This window comes from Sesamum indicum, linkage group LG2 (genome assembly GCF_000512975.1).
Source record: "Sesamum indicum cultivar Zhongzhi No. 13 linkage group LG2, S_indicum_v1.0, whole genome shotgun sequence".
NCBI lineage: Eukaryota > Viridiplantae > Streptophyta > Magnoliopsida > Lamiales > Pedaliaceae > Sesamum > Sesamum indicum.
The window spans coordinates 9,972,556-9,991,056 of record NC_026146.1 but is presented as its reverse complement, the minus strand read 5'-3'; the positions used below and the strand labels follow the sequence as shown (position 1 = coordinate 9,991,056).

Here is an 18,501-nt window from a genome sequence, read left to right as displayed (position 1 = left end):
TGGAAGCTAGCATCGATGATCGGGCGGACATCATCTAGAAAGAGAAGATTGAGCTTCAACGACAGGCCTGGATTGAGGGCTTGTATGGAAGAGGATCAGGACCCGAATGATCATGACCCGGGATCTAGCAGGGGGCTCCACCGGACAATTAGCTATCCGTCGGAGGATGATATAGACAAGAGAGCCGATGCTTTCATTGCAAACTTTCATAGGCAGCTTCGCTTTGAACGACAAATTTCGTTGGAGTTGAGGTACTACAGAGGCAACAGCTTCGACTCCGCAACCTCTCCATGACCTGAGTTTTCTTTATTTTAAGGGTTTTTTCTATTCTTTTCTTTTTTTTTTTATTTGAGTACTTTTCGAGAGAAATTAAGATTTCTTTTGTTTTTCGAAGAGAAAAAAAAAACCAATGGTGGAAATCTTGAGTTTTTATGAATGGTTTTCCATCATAAAAGATGTATATTTCTTTTCTGGGATAATTACACATCGCTTCTCAAGTTTGGTGTAATTACACGTTAAGATTGTTAAGTATAATTTTTCAAATCACATGAATTGTACGTATGATTGTACAAAATTTTAAAATGGTGGTGTAATTATTTATTCTTTTCTCTTTGGGGCTTTTGCTATATTTTGTATAAATATCTTCCATTTTTGATTGATGATTTGAATGTGGTGGATGATGTTAAATAGCCTTTTTTGTCTTTTGGGTCGTATTCTTGAAAAGTTTGAATGTCTTTCTTTTTCCCCCTTTATTGATGTGTTTGTAGAATAAGAAGTTGAAAGTATGCTAATTTTTTATTTTAAATTTTATTTTGTTTAATATATACAATTTTTTTAAAAATAAAATAGATAGTATAATATTTGCATACATAGTTTGTATATGATAAATAGAGTAGAATATATAAGTAAGATTTTAAATAAAAAATTCAAATCGACAATTCATGATGTGGTTTAATTTTGTGATGATTATTATTATTTTTCTTGATCAATTATTGTTCCCTCTCTTGGATACATAATGCTCTGAGCCCAAGAGTATTGGGCTGGGCTACTTCTCGATGGCCCACATCATGGGCTGATTGTGCTTGGCCCAATTGAATCCTTCAATTGGGACTCAATGCTCTTGTTCGTGGACTTTAAGAATTATTAAGAATAAAACTACAGTTTTATCGATTAATATACTTAATGAGCATCTACGATATTTTTTTATGTTTTGGTAGTGTTGTATTAATATTTATAAGTTAAACATTAGCAAAAAAGTTGAAAGCGTCTGAAAATAAAAATTAAACATGAAAAAAGTTGAAGTTGGAGCGTCGGAAAAACAACTTAATATTTACAACTTTACAATAAGTTGCAGAAGTTGGTAAAATATAAACACTTTTTTTAGCTTATTGAAAATAAGTTGATAAGCACTTATTTTAAGTCTTTACAAACGCCGCGTTTGTAGTTTTGAGCAAGAATGGGGTGGTTGCATCTCCGTAAGATCCATGCATAGGCTAATTAGTCGGTGTTGAGAATAAATAATCATCATTCTCTATACTAATTTGAGAGATTCGAACACAGGATCTCGTCATTTGCAGGATCACAAGCCTACACCTTATTTATTTATTTTTTTAAATATTTGGCAACGAAGCATATACAACAATTAGGATGAGGTGGTTGCGCATTTATAGCGACATGTTAGAAAATCAGTAAAAAAAAGAATGTCGATAATAAATATTAATAAAGATGTAATGTTTCTAGACCTATTTTAGGATGAAGAATTTACAAAATTTAAGAGGATGGTTGGGTGAATTTATAAATATTTCATAAAATGTGTGAGAGCTTATAAATTTATGAATTTATTATCTCCTCTATAAAAAAAATAAAAATTTCCTAATTTATTTGTAAATTTTAATATTTTACTTCAATTCTGCTCATATTAATAATAAAACTTATAAAGAAGGTTTTTTTCTACCTTAACATATTAAGGGGGTTGATCAGATTGCTGATGTTTTCACCAAATCTCTTCAGTTTAATACCTGAATCTTGTGTCGCTCCTTCCAAGTCCCACTTGCGGGGTTACTATTGAACATTCAAATGTTGCTACAACACCTCTTTAAGAAGACGTTGATTCCACTGTTGCTGCCATTGGCACTTTTGCACCTGTTGCTAGTGCCAAGATTCAGTCTGTGTCGTTAGACAACGGATAGCTTAAAATCGTGTTTTTTTGTGTTCACGTTTTTATTAGTTATTATGTTTTTTCTCTGCCTTGTATTCGATAAGTCACCTTTTTCAAAAGACTAACTTGCTTTTAACATTTTAATCTTTTTGGATTTTATAAATTATTTTTAAAAGATTTATCAAAACCTCATACAACATCTTATAAGGTGTCAAACATCGTATAAAATATTTTAAAAAATTTATAAACTCACCAATGACCCTGTACTCACGACAGATTATTCTATTTACATTTAAAAAAAAAAATCTTGTATAAATGAGCGTGAGAATTTTCCGATCATAATGATATATTATTTTTACCAATAATTTCTAATAATTTTCCGCGAGCCTATCACATCTGGCGTGAACTATAGTGAATTTTTGTCACATCAATATTATATATAACTTTATTTAGGTCTGTCCAAGTGTCATATCAATATTATAAATAACTATTTATTTGTTTAGTAAAAAAAGTTATTAATAAATGAATCGTTTTTTCGATTTCTTCAAAAAAATAAATTTATATTAAAAGAAAAAAAGTACAATTTTGTTATTTTGGGACAAAGTCCACGACTTGCTATATATATGTGTTATAATTTTGAAAATATTATATTTTTATTGATTTATTTTTTTTTATAATATTAAAATAAATAAGCCCAGAACGAATCCCACTTACAACTACTCCTTATTTTTAATTATTAATTATTAAAATAAATTATATTGATATTTCTTAAAATTAGATAATAAATATTTTTATATTATTTATAAAATTATAATTACACTCTTTGAAATTATAGTAATAATGACAAATACCCCTCCTATTTATTGACAAAATCTTGTACAGATTCCTGAACTACATTGCATTAACTCGTACCAGTCCAGGGAATTAAGTCTAATCTCAACAGTTGTCGATATTTTAATTAATTAATATAACAATTAATAGCTTTAAATATTTATTATTAATGGATATTCATGAGTTAATAGAATCCGAACCATGACCTTATACTTATAAGACATCAAATTCACCAATTATATTACATTATATTGACAAGTACTCTCGATATTTGAAGGATAAATTATAACACTTTTTTACTGTTTGTAAAATCACAAATACATTCGTTGAGATTTTAGTTATAACTATAAATGCACACCTGTTCAATGCGAAAATTTTATACAAATACTCTTAAATATGTTGCTCTAACATTTACTTAAAAAAAAAATACTATTGGCTACAATATTAATCATTATGGCAAAAAATCATAGTAAATGACTAACGCAAAAAACTAATTTTTTCATCATGAAAAAAATTATTTCCACGATTAAGAGCATGGTTAATACATTTGCTATGACTTTTTAACCATGACAAATGTTTTGGCCACATTCATAAAAATCACGACCAACAATCATTGCGTGACTGTAATAATTATTTACTATAATTATTTGTTATTAATCGTAGTTAAATATTATAATTCTTTTAATTGATATTTTCAAAAAGAATACCTGTAATTTTATAAAATTTGAAAATATTTATATGATAAGGAATATCGATATAATTTATCTTATTTCAATGTATTCTATAAATACGACATTAAGCATAAGGCGCAGGATGTGTTGGACCTTATTCTCTCCACATTGGTTTTTTTAGAGGTTTCTCTCCACATATATAGTTGAAAATCATTAGTTTGTGGCACACTTTTATGTATGCGTAATTTTTTAATATTATTTTTTAAAGTGTTTATTATTTAATAAAAAACATATGAAATAATTAAATTATATTTACAAGAAGGCGGTGATAAAAAAGATAATAATACAATTAAAAAAATTAAATTAAATATTTAAAAAATACCAAGTTGCAAATTAAAAAAAATGATATGTGTATATTATTTATGCGAAAGAGAGAAAACATCAAGATACGGTGCTTGTAAAAGAGGACAAACATTGAAAATGAAACCAAATAGTTTTCCCTTCTAATAATTGGTATAGAAGCTCACCGGAGCAAAACAATACTTCGAAAACACCGCCTCCGGCACTTATTCCCCGGCTGCGAATCCGGCGGAAATGGAGCTTGAGGAACACATTTTCCGTTCTAAACTTCCGGATATCTACATTCCAAACCATCTCCCAACGCACGTATATTGCTTCGAGAACCTCTCGAATCACCGCCTGCGGCCAGCTTTAATCAACGGCCCCACTGGTGAAGTCTTCACCCATGCTGACGTCGAGCTCACCGCCCGCAGAGTCGCAGTCGGTCTCCACAATCTCGGCATCCGCAAAAACCACGTTATCATGCTCCTCCTCCACAACTCGCCGGAATTCGCCTTCGCATTCCTTGCCTCCTCCTTCGTCGGCGCCGCCGCCACCACAGCGAATCCACTATACACCGCCGCAGAAATCACACTACAAGCAAAGATATCCAAGCCAAAACTTATCATCACCCACGCATGCTACGTGGGAAAGGTAGAGCACTTCGCCTTTGAGGAAGGAGCGAAAATTGTGACAATCGATCCTCCGCCGTCTCCGCTGATCATCCATTTATCTGAACTGACGAGATCCGACGAGAAATTACTGCCGGAAGTCGAAATCCAAGCGGAGGATATGCCGGCGCTGCCGTTCTCCTCCGGCACTACCGGATTCCCCAAGGGAGTGATGCTGAGTCACAAAAACCTAGTCACGTGCGTCTCACAGCAAGTGGACGGAGAAAACCCTGCATTCCACCTTGACGTTAAGGATCTAACGGTGTGCGTTTTGCCGTTGTTCCACGTATACTCCTTGATTACTGTGCTGCTCTGTAGCCTGCGAGCAGGTGCCGCCGTACTGATTTTGCCGAAATACGAAATCAATGCGCTAATGGAACTAATTCAGAAGTACCGGGTGACCATTGCCCCATTCGTGCCGCCGATACTGTTGGCCATCGCTAAGATCCCGGCGGCAGCGGCCGGCAAGTTCGACCTTTCGTCGGTGAGGAGAGTGACTTGTGGTGCGGCGCCCATGGATAAGCAGCTTGAAGGTGCAGTGAAGTGCAAGCTCCCGAATGCAATGATTGGGCAGGTAAATTTATTAATTAACTCCCTAAATTATTTCTCTATGCCTAATATTTTCATTTTCAAAAAATTTTAATTCGGACTTAATTTGATCTTACTTAAATTAATTGAATGATATTTATGATATGATTGGTGAACAATTTAAAAAATATAACAAATTATATAAAAAAAATATGATACACTTATTTTATAATTAATTTAATTTAATTTGATCGGAACAAAAATTTGGGGAAAATTATTTAAAAAATGTAGAAAAAAAAATAAGAAAGTGAGGTTTTTTTAAAACCTTTAGAAAAGTAAGTGGCACCGTGGTGCCACAATTTTTATTTTTAAAAAAAAAATTTCTATGTAACCGCGGTGGCTAACAGTGGTGACATTGTTTTTTTAAAAAAAAAATTTTTAATGAGCCACCGCGGTGGCTCAATATATTTAAATTTTTTTTTAATTACATTACCAAAAAAAAAATTGTTTAGTTGTTAATTGCCAATTCACATTGAATTGAATGTGAATTGGCAATTAACATTTGTGAATTGGGCCAGTTCACAAATGATTTATTATTTATTTTTTATAAATTAATTATATTTAATTAATTTTTAAAATTATATTAATTTTAAAAATATAATGAAACATACAAATGTAATAGTGCATATTTTTTGATACAATTTTAGAAAAATACAATGAACCATATTGATAAATTTGCGACAGTGTTGGAACCTTTCGATTGAAACCTGAGACCAGATTCAAAATTTAGAAAAAAATGCAAGTAATTCTTGTGATATTATAAATGTATAAATTATTATCTTATAAAAAAAATAGCAATTTACTTATAATTTATAAAGTAATAAATAAAGTAATTTATTTTATATTTACAAAATAAATTATTTTATTTTAATAAATACAAAGAGATAAATAAAATAAATTGCTTCATAAAATAAGTTCTATAAAATCCGACTGACATTGTAGTTAACTAATGAAATAATATGTTTTAAATCAAACTCATTAGAAAGTGATTCGGATCTGAAATCGGACCTTAACATAAAAGAGATGGCCGTTAGATATGTTAGGATGACCCGTTTAAAATTCTTCAATATTTAAATTAATTTGAGTTTAAATAGAATAATTAGATCGTAAACTTTTAATAGAATAATTTGATATACAAAAACTGATAAATGTCGAGTCTTTTATCTAAAGAGTTTGGGAATATTTATAAATAATTTTGAGTCCCAATTGGAATTCCTTAGTTCTAGAGTATTTTCACTCATAATACTGAACATTATTTATATCTTTATATAATTGAAAAGTGCTCTATTATTGTCTTTCATCTATTAATATGAAATTTTTATTTTTTAATATGTAATTAATTTTATTTTTTCTTTTTTCTACTTTCTATTGTTCTCCCTCTTCTTTACTTTTCATTTTCTTTTTTCTCAACTTCCACATCTCTTTTTCTTCTTTTATTTTTTATATTAATTTAATTAATATATTTCTAAATAATAATATTTTTTTAAAATTTTAATGAATCGTACGCACATGTGAGTATGACAGCTCGCTAATATAATTAGGTGAGGCCCACATAAAATCTGTCAAATAAAGACTCACTGGTCACTAGTACGATGTGAGAGAAAGTAAAAGTCCGAATGGCAATTTGACACGTTTGATTTTAAATATATTTTTAAATTTTAAAAGGAGATCCACCTTTTAAATTTGTATAGATTTTTGTGTGAAATGAAATATTTTTAGGTGCTAAATTAACACATTTTGTATTTAAACAAAATTAATGATTAGAATTATTAATTATAATATATCAATAGTTAAGAAAAGGGAAAAATGCAAACAACCCCCTTGTGATATCGCAAATGAGCAAATTACCCCCTTGTGAAAAAATAAATAGCGATTTACCTCCCTATATTTTTTAAAATACAACAATTTACCCCTCTATGATTTTTAAAATAAAGCAATCTACCTCCCTATATAAGGAGGTAAATTGCTTCATTTTAAAAAGTATAGGGAGGTAAATTGCTATATTTTTTTCATAGGGGGGTAATGTGCTCATTTTTAATATCACAAGAGATAAATTGCTATTCACCCGTTAAGAAAATAATATAATATCAGTTATTAAGTTATTAAATAAAAAATTGAATACGAACGTATATATATATATATATATATCTATAAGAGTGAGAATGAGTAAAATTATTTTCATCAAATTATCTATAGAAACATAGGACTGCTTGTCCCACCGTCTGAAAAGGTTGGAAAGTGGACGTGGTTTTGCATTTAAAAACTGTTTTCTGTGTTCTTCTGACATAATTCATCGTTGGCGTCCACCGTCTTGTGTTTATACCCACATCGAGTACAATGGCAATGGCATCACCCCCACCCCACCCCACCCCCGCCAGTTAAATAAAACATGAATGGTGCATCTGTAAATAGAAATTAGTGGAATGTCAGTGTCGAGCAGGAAGGTGGTCCTCTCCATTTAAGCTGTACCTAAAAATCTTCAGGTTGAGTGCAACTTTTGAATGCGTATGGTGGTCACATTGGTGGGGTTTATTATTATTAAAAATAAATAAATTATATAGATATAATTTAAATAAATAATATAATGTTAATATGATGAGTCGAATAAAATAATAATTTTTTTTTTAAAATTTAAGGGTGTCGTGGTTCCGATCTTTTTTTCTAAATTTTGTTTATATTAAATTTCATATAAATTAATTATATAAAATTAAGTTTTAACAACATATTAAAGTCCAAAAAATTATAATATTAAATTGTATTAATTTAAAAAATTATAATTAAGTACACAAATGTAATAGTGTATATTTTTTTATACAATTGTAAAAAATACAATGAACTACATAATTGCAAATATAAAAAATGCCCACCCATTTCACAATTACGTCTATAGCGTTGACGCCGAGGTTTTCTTATTTCCTCACGCCATATTTTGCATTGGCTCATTTTGCGCCTCATTACCATCACCATCGAACCGACTTGATGTTGTTGCAGAACTAGACTCCACATTATCACGATATACACTAAAGGATGAAAATTGAATTAGTGAAATATTGTATCCTGGTGCATATGGTGATTAATACCAAGACCAAGGTCAAGATGTACTAGTGAAAAATAATCTTGTGTTTGAGTTGGCATATACGGGGCCAATTGAAATAAATCATTCTGAGGCGGTTGAGGCATGTAATAATTTTGAGGAAGTTGGGGCACGTAATAATCTTGAGATGTATATATTATAGAAGAACCAGCTATATCCACCCCAACATCACGACGTTCAACTGAACTAATTGACGTGACTCATCAATTTAAATGCATTTCACTTTAAAAAACGCGTCTATAAAATGAGCTAGTTTCTCTTTCACCTGCATATCAAGTTCAAATATATTCTTTCGATATATTAACTTGTTTTAGTCAATTATATTTTTTAAAAATTTTTGTGTTGTGTTAGAACATTCAAATATTTGTACGAATGGATAGACGACCAGTGTACGGTCCTCGTGATCGGACTGTCTTGTCTCAACAAGCCCAACACAAGTCCGATGTATTCCCAAAGGTGACCTAGATGTCGTGGCACAACGTGCGAATGGTACTTTCTGAAATTATTTTCAACAACATAATCTTTTCGTACGTGTACAATAAATCCTGCACCATATAGAATTTTATGACGTCTACAGGTGCGGATGCCTTCAATATGTTTGCCATCTTATCACTGTATTGGTGGAGAGGTGGCGATTCGAACCACATATTTTTCATTTTCGTGTAGGAGAAGCCACAATTACCCTACAAGATATCCAAATAATATGGGCATTTCCAATAGATGGCGAGCTGGTGATAAGAGTAGATTTCGACCGAACAACACAACAATGACAGAAATATTGTTTGACTTATTTAAGCTTTAGCCCAGATGCAAATGTGTTTCAAGGATTTTAAATTGCAAATGCAGACATTATATACCATTTAGTGGTGGTCGAAATTACTCATAACACACCCTAGAAAATTATCGTCCAGTACGCCCATGCTATTGTGTTGCTCCTATTGGGTGGGATGATGTGCCCGGATTCATCAGGTAACCTGGTATCATTATTATATCTCTTAAAATTAGAGAATATAGAAACGACCAGGAACTATAGTTGGGGGATTGTTGTGCTGGCATTTTTATATAGTGAATTATGCAATGGTAGCACAAAAGGCAAAGCTGCAATTGGTAGCGCGCTGCAACTGTTGTAGGTAAAATTTAATTATTAACGTATACACATTTTTTTTGCTATGAATATTAATCAATAACACATATTTGTATTATTCGTACAAATTTGGGCATGGTCACGGATAACTCTATTTTGCCCAGGACTTGATGCGGAATGACTATATATAGGTCAAGTCCAAATAGACAACAATCATTGGCTCCCAGCAGCACCTTATAGTGCTACATGAAATTGTGAGCACACGTTCACCCGAACAGTACAAGCCAGTGTAGGGTGATAAGAGACATATTGGAGAGATGTGGGTGGATCAAGTAACTTATATTTAATTTTATGCTGATATTTTTATACCATGAGTGAAATGCGCATTAATTTACATTTTTTTATTTTTTACAATTAATCTGGCAGTCGTATGACATGGAGTCAAATGTCATTATGGCTTACGCCGTTGATTTGAACCCCCAACTGTGGAGATCATCATGTCCATTAGTATTTTATGCAATAGTGGAAATGCATTTTCCTGAACGGGTTTTTCGCCAATTCAGGATGAGACAAAATATTCTAAAAGTGACGGATACTCGGGATATGAGCCTCCATCAGATCTTTAGAAAAAATCTACGGGTATAGATTAGCACCTGCAACACATACAATACATCACTAGATGGTAAAGAGGATATGACACGATTGTACAAAAACCACCTGTTTTTAATAGAAGAGAAACATAACGAGGTTATTGGGATGATACTATACGATTGTACAAATTACTTCTCCATCTGATGATACTTCCACAATATCGCACAGACAAAGAAGAAGTTCTAGTCGAATGTTTATTGGTTTAGTTGAACGTCGTGATGTTGGGGTGGATATAACTGGTCCTTCTACAGTATATACATCTCAAGACTATTACGTGCTACAACTGCCTCAAAATTACGACATGCCTCAACCGCCTCAAGATAATTGATTTCAATTGGCCCCTTATATGCCAACTCAAACACAAGATTATTCTTCATAAGTACATCATAACCTTGGTCTTGATATTAATCAACCATATACACCATGATACAATATTTCACCAATTCCATTTCCATTGTTCAGTGTATATCGTGATAATATGGAGTCTAGTTTTGCAACAACATCAAGTTGGTTAGGTAGTGAAGATAATGAGGTGCAAACTGAGCCAATGCAAAATATGAGCGAGGAAATAAGAAGACTTCGGCGTCAACGCCATAGACACGATTGTGGAACAGGTGGAGATTTTTGACATTTGCAATTGTGTAGTTCATTGTATTTTTTACAATTGTATAAAAAGATATATACTATCACATTTGTATACTTAATTATGATTTTTTAAATTAATACAATTTTAATATTATAATTTTTTGGACTTTAATATATTGTTAAAAATTAATATATTTGAGTAAATATGTGACACTAGATATAATTATTGGAAAACAAAATTTGTATGAATTTGTTGATTAGGGTAGATATAATTTTCTTTGTATTGTTTTAATAATATAAATAAATTAGGTGCTTTGTATTTTTTTAATAATATCAATAAATTAGGTGATTTTGATAACAGAAGGATTTATTTTGTCAGATGGAAACAAATATTATGGATACTATGTAAGTTTTCCATTCATATATATAGGATTTACGTGTAATTAAATCAAAGCTCAACAATGACGATATAAGTATCCCAGGATAATATTAGAGCTTCCACGTATATTTTGATCAAGAAGTTCACCATGATATATATATATATATATATGCGATAACAAAAAGTAATTATATTAGAATTATATATTAAGTTAGAGGAATTTTTATTTTATCAATATAGTAATTTCTATAGTTTTAATAGTGACAATATTTAAATATATGACTAGGTAAAAATAGTGAAAAAAGATGTGTATGAATTTGTTATTATAAACCGTTAATAATATGGTTATAGTGTCAATGTCATGACAACAAACATAATCGACGCTATATTTGTGTTGTTATTACATGTATTACTAATTATCTGTAATGATAACGTAACAACCTTTGTCATGTAAATGGTTGATAGATGACTTTTAATACCTTTGTCATGTAAATGGTTGATAGATGACTTTTAATTGTGATTTATATGAATTTATTTTAGTAGACATCGATTTTGAGCAAATACAGAAAAACTTTTGTAATAAATATTCTGTCTCGTATCTGTCAAAAAAATTCGATGTTTGGCGTTGGATAGGGCTACGGGATGACTGAAGCTGGAGTGTTAACAATGTGCTTAGGATTTGCCAAAAGACCATTCAGATTCAAACCGGGTTCATGTGGAACTGTAATTAGAAATGCTCGGATGAAGGTTATCGACCCTTCAACCGGCGTCTCTCTTCCTCGGAATCAGACCGGGGAGATTTGCATCAGAGGAGACGCTGTCATGAAAGGTAGGCATGCTTTCGCTCTTTCAAGCTGTGAGAATTTTAATTAATTTTGTGGACGGAATACTTTTTTTTTTTTCCAAATTGAGTTTGATTGGATATAACTCTTTTTATATTATACATCAATCACATGTCAAGTGTAATATTATACTATTATATAATTAGTTCAGATCTCGTCCAACTTAATCTCCGTTCATATGTTCTTGTCCCTGCTTCTAGTCCCTCTTCCTTGGGTGTGGCGAATTTGATAATTACGATTTTAATATGAATCATGCTTGTATTTTTTTTTAAAATTATACAAAAATTATTATTTTTTAATTTATCACTATGTTCTTTAATTTATAATCAAGACATCTTATTTAAAAGTAAAAGATACTTTTACAAATCATTAGAAATCTATTTATTTTTGCGTTTATAGTATTTAATTACTGTATGTTTGAATGGTGTTAAATTTTAGGGATAATTACATCTATACTTCCTGATCAATGATCTATTTATACAGACTATTCCTATTTTTTGAAAAATTACATATACAACCACCAAAATATCAACATTATTTATGCAAATCACCATTACTTTTTGGAAAACTTATATACATACCCCCTCATAAACGTCAACAACATTATATAAATTATCCCTACTTTTTTTATTATCAGAGTTGACTTGTATAATTACGTAACAAATGAGGATGGTTCGTATAAATAAACTATATGTTAGGGATATAAATGTAAATCATCCGCAAAATGTTATGTGAGTTTCTGGATTGCCACTGTACGTCCTTAGTTGATTTATGAGTACTGGGGAAGGTTATTACAATGAGCCGGAGGCAACGAAGAGAACAGTGGACAAGGAGGGATGGTTGCACACGGGCGATATTGGGTATGTGGACGATGATGACGAAGTGTTCATCGTCGACAGGTTGAAGGAATTGATCAAGTACAAGGGTTTCCATATTGCCCCAGCCGAACTCGAAGCTTTGCTGATTGCTCACCCCTCTATATCTGATGCTGCTGTTGTCCCGTAAGTTTGCACTTTTTCAATTACCCCCCCCATTTTATCAACCCAAAATTTTTATATATTAAATGGTTAATAATTTGAGTTACATCAGAGGTGACGTGAAGCAGGCATGTTGGGCCCAACTCTACCTAAGCCTGTCTTTTGCCCTCCCTATGACCCAACTCATACTAGAACCAAACTCTGCCCTGTCCCCCCCTCGGCCCAGTTATATAGTTTCATTACAACTGTGGTATTAATATTATGATGATGCAGTATGAGGGATGAGGGTGCTGGAGAAGTTCCAGTTGCATTTGTAGTTCCAGCAAATGGTTCAAGTATCACCCAGCAAGAGGTCAAGCAGTATATCTCAAAGCAGGTACTTTCAAATTTAAATTCAAATAATTCTATGCTTTATAGTTTATATATTACCATGTCAGTGGCATTTCTTGGTTAGAATGAGGAACGTTTCTAGTGAATTCTAAACATGCATGCACAGATGAAATAGAACAGAATATTTACAGAAAAAAAATGAACAAATTTAAACTCATCACCTTTTGCAAAATATTTGCTCAATAGATATTGGAAGGGTTCAAGTGTATAATACTTTTGAAAGAAGAGTACTGATAAGAATTCCTACACAAATAAATGCAAAAACAGAAATTCTAAACATCATTTTTCTGTTCTTGCAATCCATGGTAAAAAGGTCATAACTTTCTGCAGAAACCTTAAGTGAACTTGAACTTAGACCTTTTGAAACTAAACTAACAGAGATTTAATTCCATATAAAATTCACCCAAAATGAAAATCGTTTGCCTTCTGAGAATGCGTCTAAAATTCGGCTGAAAACTATGCTTGTAGAAAATTAGAAGGCAAGTTTATCTTTTTGGAATTTTCAACAATAGAATTAGTAGAATCGGATTTCAAGTAATGCGGCGTGGGATGTGATTAGTGTCCCGGGGTGCGAGGAATTTTTCACTGTGGTTTCATGAGCCCCATGGGTTTGGTTCTGAAAAGGCCTTTTGTTAGATAGATGAGACTTTGGGACTTATAAGTCGTGCAAAATTCTTTGTTTGCAACTGATGTGGAACACGTGTTAGCATCGTCTCAAATCATGTGTTGTTTTTAGGGTTTAATGTAGTTTCGCTATCTAAGAAGGTAAATTGTTTCATTTCAAAAAACACAAGGGGGTAAATTGCTGCATTTTTAAAAACTCAGGGAGGTAATTTTTTTTTTCCCCCATTGAGAGATAATTTACTCATCTGTAATATCATAAAAGGGTTGTTTGCATTTTTCGATTGTTTTTAATATGAAATTAGAGTACACCTTGAAAAAAATATTTGTTTAGAGGTGTATGTGTTTGTAATGCAGGTGGTGTCGTACAAGCGGATCAATCGTGTATTTTTCATTGATGAAATCCCTAAAGCTCCATCTGGTAAAATCTTGAGGAAGAAATTACGGGCTAGGATTTGATCTCCACCCCCAAGAATTCCAGATAACTGTATGTTATTATTATTAATTTTTTCAAAAGAAATGCTTATTTGGTATTATTAAAATAAAAAATATAAAAATATTATAAATACATATCTTTGATCGCTGCTTTCAGTATAATAATAAACTCATTAGTGAAAGTTTACTCTGTTGAAATATCAAAAAGTGCATCTCATCGATTACTTTCTTTTTGGCGCACATATAGTATATAAATTCATTGTACGGCATCATAACTTTTGAGTTTAATTGAGTCTCTTCCCAGTCTGATGATTTTTTTTCAGTGAGTTTTATATTAGAATTTTGTAATAGATTTTTTTTTTAAATAAAAGTGATGAACTATTATTTTTTGAATAAATTGATTGCAATAATCAATATTAAATATTTATATCTAACAACTATTGATAACTATAATAATCATACGCCAATGATTGATATCAGATAAATATATTTAACCAATAATTTCTCTTAAAGTAGCATGACAACTATTATTAAAATTGAGTATTATAATACACGTTGGTGTGATTCAAACCCATGATCTTATAATTATGAAATTTCAATTTTATCAATTGAGCTAAACTTGATCCATAAAATTGGACTAGATTTATGACCCCATACTTTTCTAACCGGTCGAATCAACTAGTCACGTTCTAATCGATCCAATTATGAGAACAATGTGTTCAATTAGTGATCCAATTTTCTGCAATATCTAGAAAAAATGGAAATTAGATATAAGTCGTGGAGTGATGATGCAAAAAAATATTATTGTATTATTTTTATGACATTATTATGTTTTAATTTTACAATTTAAATTCTATATGTAGGTTACACACCTATTGTTCAATTAGTAATTTTTATTGTATTATTAGAAATTCTCTTAATTTTTATGGTATTGTTTACAAAATTATTATTATTAGCAGGCATTTTATAACTTTTATATTATTATGTTATTCAACATTCTAAAAGATTATTTTTAATGTAAGATCTAATATATTACAAATTTTAAAAATATTTTATAATATGTATAAAGTCATAAATAAATATTTTAATTAAACTTAGTCAAACACTTAAGAGTTTGATAATATACATTTTATGATCTAGGCCGACCGCTTGTTGAGAGTTTGAAGATGTCATCTAATGAAGATTTGGATGCTGCAGGGTAGTTTTTTATGGTTTTAGGTAGTTTCATGTTCTTATCCATTATTGTTAGTTTTTTTTACAAGTAGTTACAACATATGTATCTATAAATACTTGTATTATGACATACATTTATGAACTGCAACATATTAAAAATTAGAGAGTTTTCTTTTATCATTTTGTGTGTTTCTCATTTCTTGCTCCTTTGAGTTATTTTTAAGATTCTACATGGTATCAGAGCCATGGCAGATCTCAATAATGTGCAGGAGTTAACTCAATTGGAAAAGGATGCTTTATATTTGCATCCCTCGGAGCATTCAAGTATGGCTTTATCTTCGTCACCACTAGATGGCACGAATTTTCTGCCCTGGAGTCGGGCAGTATATGTTGCACTTGGAACCAAGATGAAATTTGGTTTCATTGATGGGTCATTTCCTAGACCCATGATTAGTACTACGAATTTCGAACAATGGAGGCGAGTGGATTTGATGGTCACCTCCTGGATCTGGAACTCTATTTCCAGAGATATCGTTGAAGGTTTTATGTATGTCTCATCATCCCGTGAATTGTGGCTTGAAATTCAAGCCAGATATGGGCGTAGCAATGGCCCTATGGTGTATCTTCTCCAACGGGAGATTGCGTCTATTGCTCAGGGAGACATGTCCCTGACATCGTACATGACAAAATTTAAGAAGCTGTGGAGTGAGTTGCTGTGTTTGTCCCCCACACCAAGTTGTACATGTGGAGAGTGTTCTTGTGGAGTTAACAAAACCATTACAGCAAAGGAGGAAGCGACCCAACTGCTGCAATTCCTTATGGGGCTTCATGAAGTTTATGATGCGAAAAGACGCCAAATTTTAATGCAAGATCCATTGCCTAATATGGAACGAGCTTTTGCGATGCTATATACTGTTGAAAAACAGAGATTAATTCACAGTAATATAGCAGACTCTTCTGGTCATACAGCGTATCATCTTGCATTTAAGGATGGTAGGCGGGAATCTGCGAACAAGTTTTCAAGTAGGAGGAGGTCGCATGTGGATAAGCGAGCTGCGACATGTTTTCACTGTCATAAGTTTGGACACACTCGGGAAACTTGTTTTCAACTCCATGGCACTCCGGACTGGTATAAGACTTTAAGTGACAACAGAAAGGCAAAGGCATCTAATTCAGGTGTTAAAGGGTTTGCAGGGGCAGCAGCAGATGATAAGGAGATCGCTGGAGGACGAGCTCCTACCAAGCAGATCGCTGAACTCATGAGCGATCTCGTCAGACTCATGCAGAAGGAGGAGATGCATTCAGATCCTCTTAACAATTCTGCCAATTTTGCATGCACTGATGATGATTTTGCTGGTAATATTTCTAAACACTCTGTTAATGATCTGAGTTACTGGATTATAGATACTGGAGCCACTAACCACATATGTGCTAACCTTGATTTATTCCATTCCTACTCTAAACCTTCACAAACTTATACCATTATCTTGCCTGATGGAACAAAGAAAGATGCATCATATGTTGGTGAGGTACATCTTAATGCCGAGGTCGTTCTTCAAGATGTTCTCTATATTCCCTCCTTCTCTGTAAATTTGCTTTCTGTTACTCAACTTTGTCGCAACAATTCTTATCATTTTCGCTTTACTAAGACAAGTTGTATCTTGCAGGACCAAGTCACTAGGAGAAACCTGGTCGTGGGATCTATTTCAAGGAACTTGTATGTCGTCAAGCAAGAATATTTTTCTTCTTCTATACAGCGATCTGCGACCCACTATCTTAATGCTTCCAGTTCTTACTCTACTTCCAGTAATGTCTCTTTTTGGCATCGTAGACTAGGTCATGTACCTTTAACAGTGTTAAATAAAATTCCTGAGCTCTATTTGAATGAAGTTTCATTGTCTCTATCTTGTGATACTTGCCATAAAGCTAAGCAAACACGAATTCCTTTTCCTTGCAGTAACACACGATCTGCTGCACTTTTCGACCTCATTCATGTAGATCTTTGGGGACCTTACAGAATTCCCACACTTTCCAATTGTAGCTACTTTCTGACTATCATGGATGATTGTAGTCGCAGTCTCTGGACCTACCTTATACAGCATAAGAGTCAGGTCGCTTTCACTCTTAAGACTTTTTTTTCTCTCATACACACTCAGTTCAATCGATCTATAAAGATTATGCGATCTGACAATGGATCTGAGTTCTTAAATCGCAGTTGTCGCGATCTCTGTCATACACAGGGGATAATTCACCAAACTTCTTGTGCTTATACTCCTCAACAGAATGGTAGAGTTGAACGCAAGCATCGCCATCTACTCGATGTTGCACGAGCTCTACTATTTCAAGCCTCTTTACCTACAAATTCTGGGGGGAATCTATCTTGACGGCAACCTACCTCATAAACCGAACTCCTTCCAAACTACTTCAGTGGAAAACTCCTTTTGAACTTCTTTATGGTACTGTACCCTCCTACACTCATCTTCGCTCTTTTGGTTGTCTATGTTATGCCACAAATACTAGCCCTCATAAACATAAATTTGAATCTCGAGCTCGCAAATGTGTGATGATTGGATATGCTTCCACTCAAAAGGCTTATAAGCTGTACGATCTCGAGAACTCTTCATCCTTTACGTCCAGGGATGTTCAATTCTATGAAGGTCAGTTCCCTTACTCGAGCTCGCAAGCGACCTCAGCTTCCTATCCTCTTCCCGTAGTTTTTCCCCATGCTGATATCCTTGGCCAGTAATTCCCAATCATCCTCTGCTCAATCTCTTCCCCCTGCTAGGTCGCCTGACATACCCGACCTCATTTTTGTACGTCGTTCTGCTCGCAATAGGCAGCGACCTACCTGGCTCAATGACTTCGTCTGTAATGCGAAATCCACTAACTCCTCTATCTCCCTATCTCAGACTGCCTCTGCATATATGTCTTTTGTGGCTTCACTGTCTGTTTTGCAAGAGCTTAGGTCGTTCACCGAGGCAGTTGTGCATCAGGAATGGAGAGATGCAATGC

General features: G+C 32.8%; 2 protein-coding genes across 2 annotated transcripts; both read left to right on the top strand.

Annotated features, from left to right (window-relative positions):
• On the top strand, nucleotides 1–1,605 carry LOC105155682 (the record flags this gene model as incomplete). The annotated part of the gene is given in 1 exon segment (XM_011071603.2): nucleotides 1–1,605. A coding segment is annotated over 1 exon segment (294 nt), but the record flags the coding sequence as incomplete, so codon positions are not given.
• On the top strand, nucleotides 4,071–15,549 carry LOC105155681 (4-coumarate--CoA ligase 1). Its single transcript, XM_011071601.2, has 6 exons — nucleotides 4,071–5,244; nucleotides 11,685–11,880; nucleotides 12,681–12,894; nucleotides 13,144–13,246; nucleotides 14,239–14,368; nucleotides 15,457–15,549. Exons 1-5 carry the CDS (start codon nucleotides 4,255–4,257, stop codon nucleotides 14,338–14,340), a joined length of 1,605 nt encoding a protein of 534 aa, XP_011069903.1. The 5' UTR covers nucleotides 4,071–4,254; the 3' UTR covers nucleotides 14,341–14,368; nucleotides 15,457–15,549.

Excerpts from the sequence above, each read along its gene's own strand:
- LOC105155681 (XM_011071601.2), top strand. The coding sequence starts at position 4,255 with ATGGAGCTTGAGGAACACATTTTCCGTTCTAAACTTCCGGATATCTAC. Across the intron at positions 5,245-11,684 it reads CGAATGCAATGATTGGGCAG|GGCTACGGGATGACTGAAGC; the intron begins GTAAATTTATTA and ends GGCGTTGGATAG. Across the intron at positions 11,881-12,680 it reads AGGAGACGCTGTCATGAAAG|GTTATTACAATGAGCCGGAG; the intron begins GTAGGCATGCTT and ends GTACTGGGGAAG.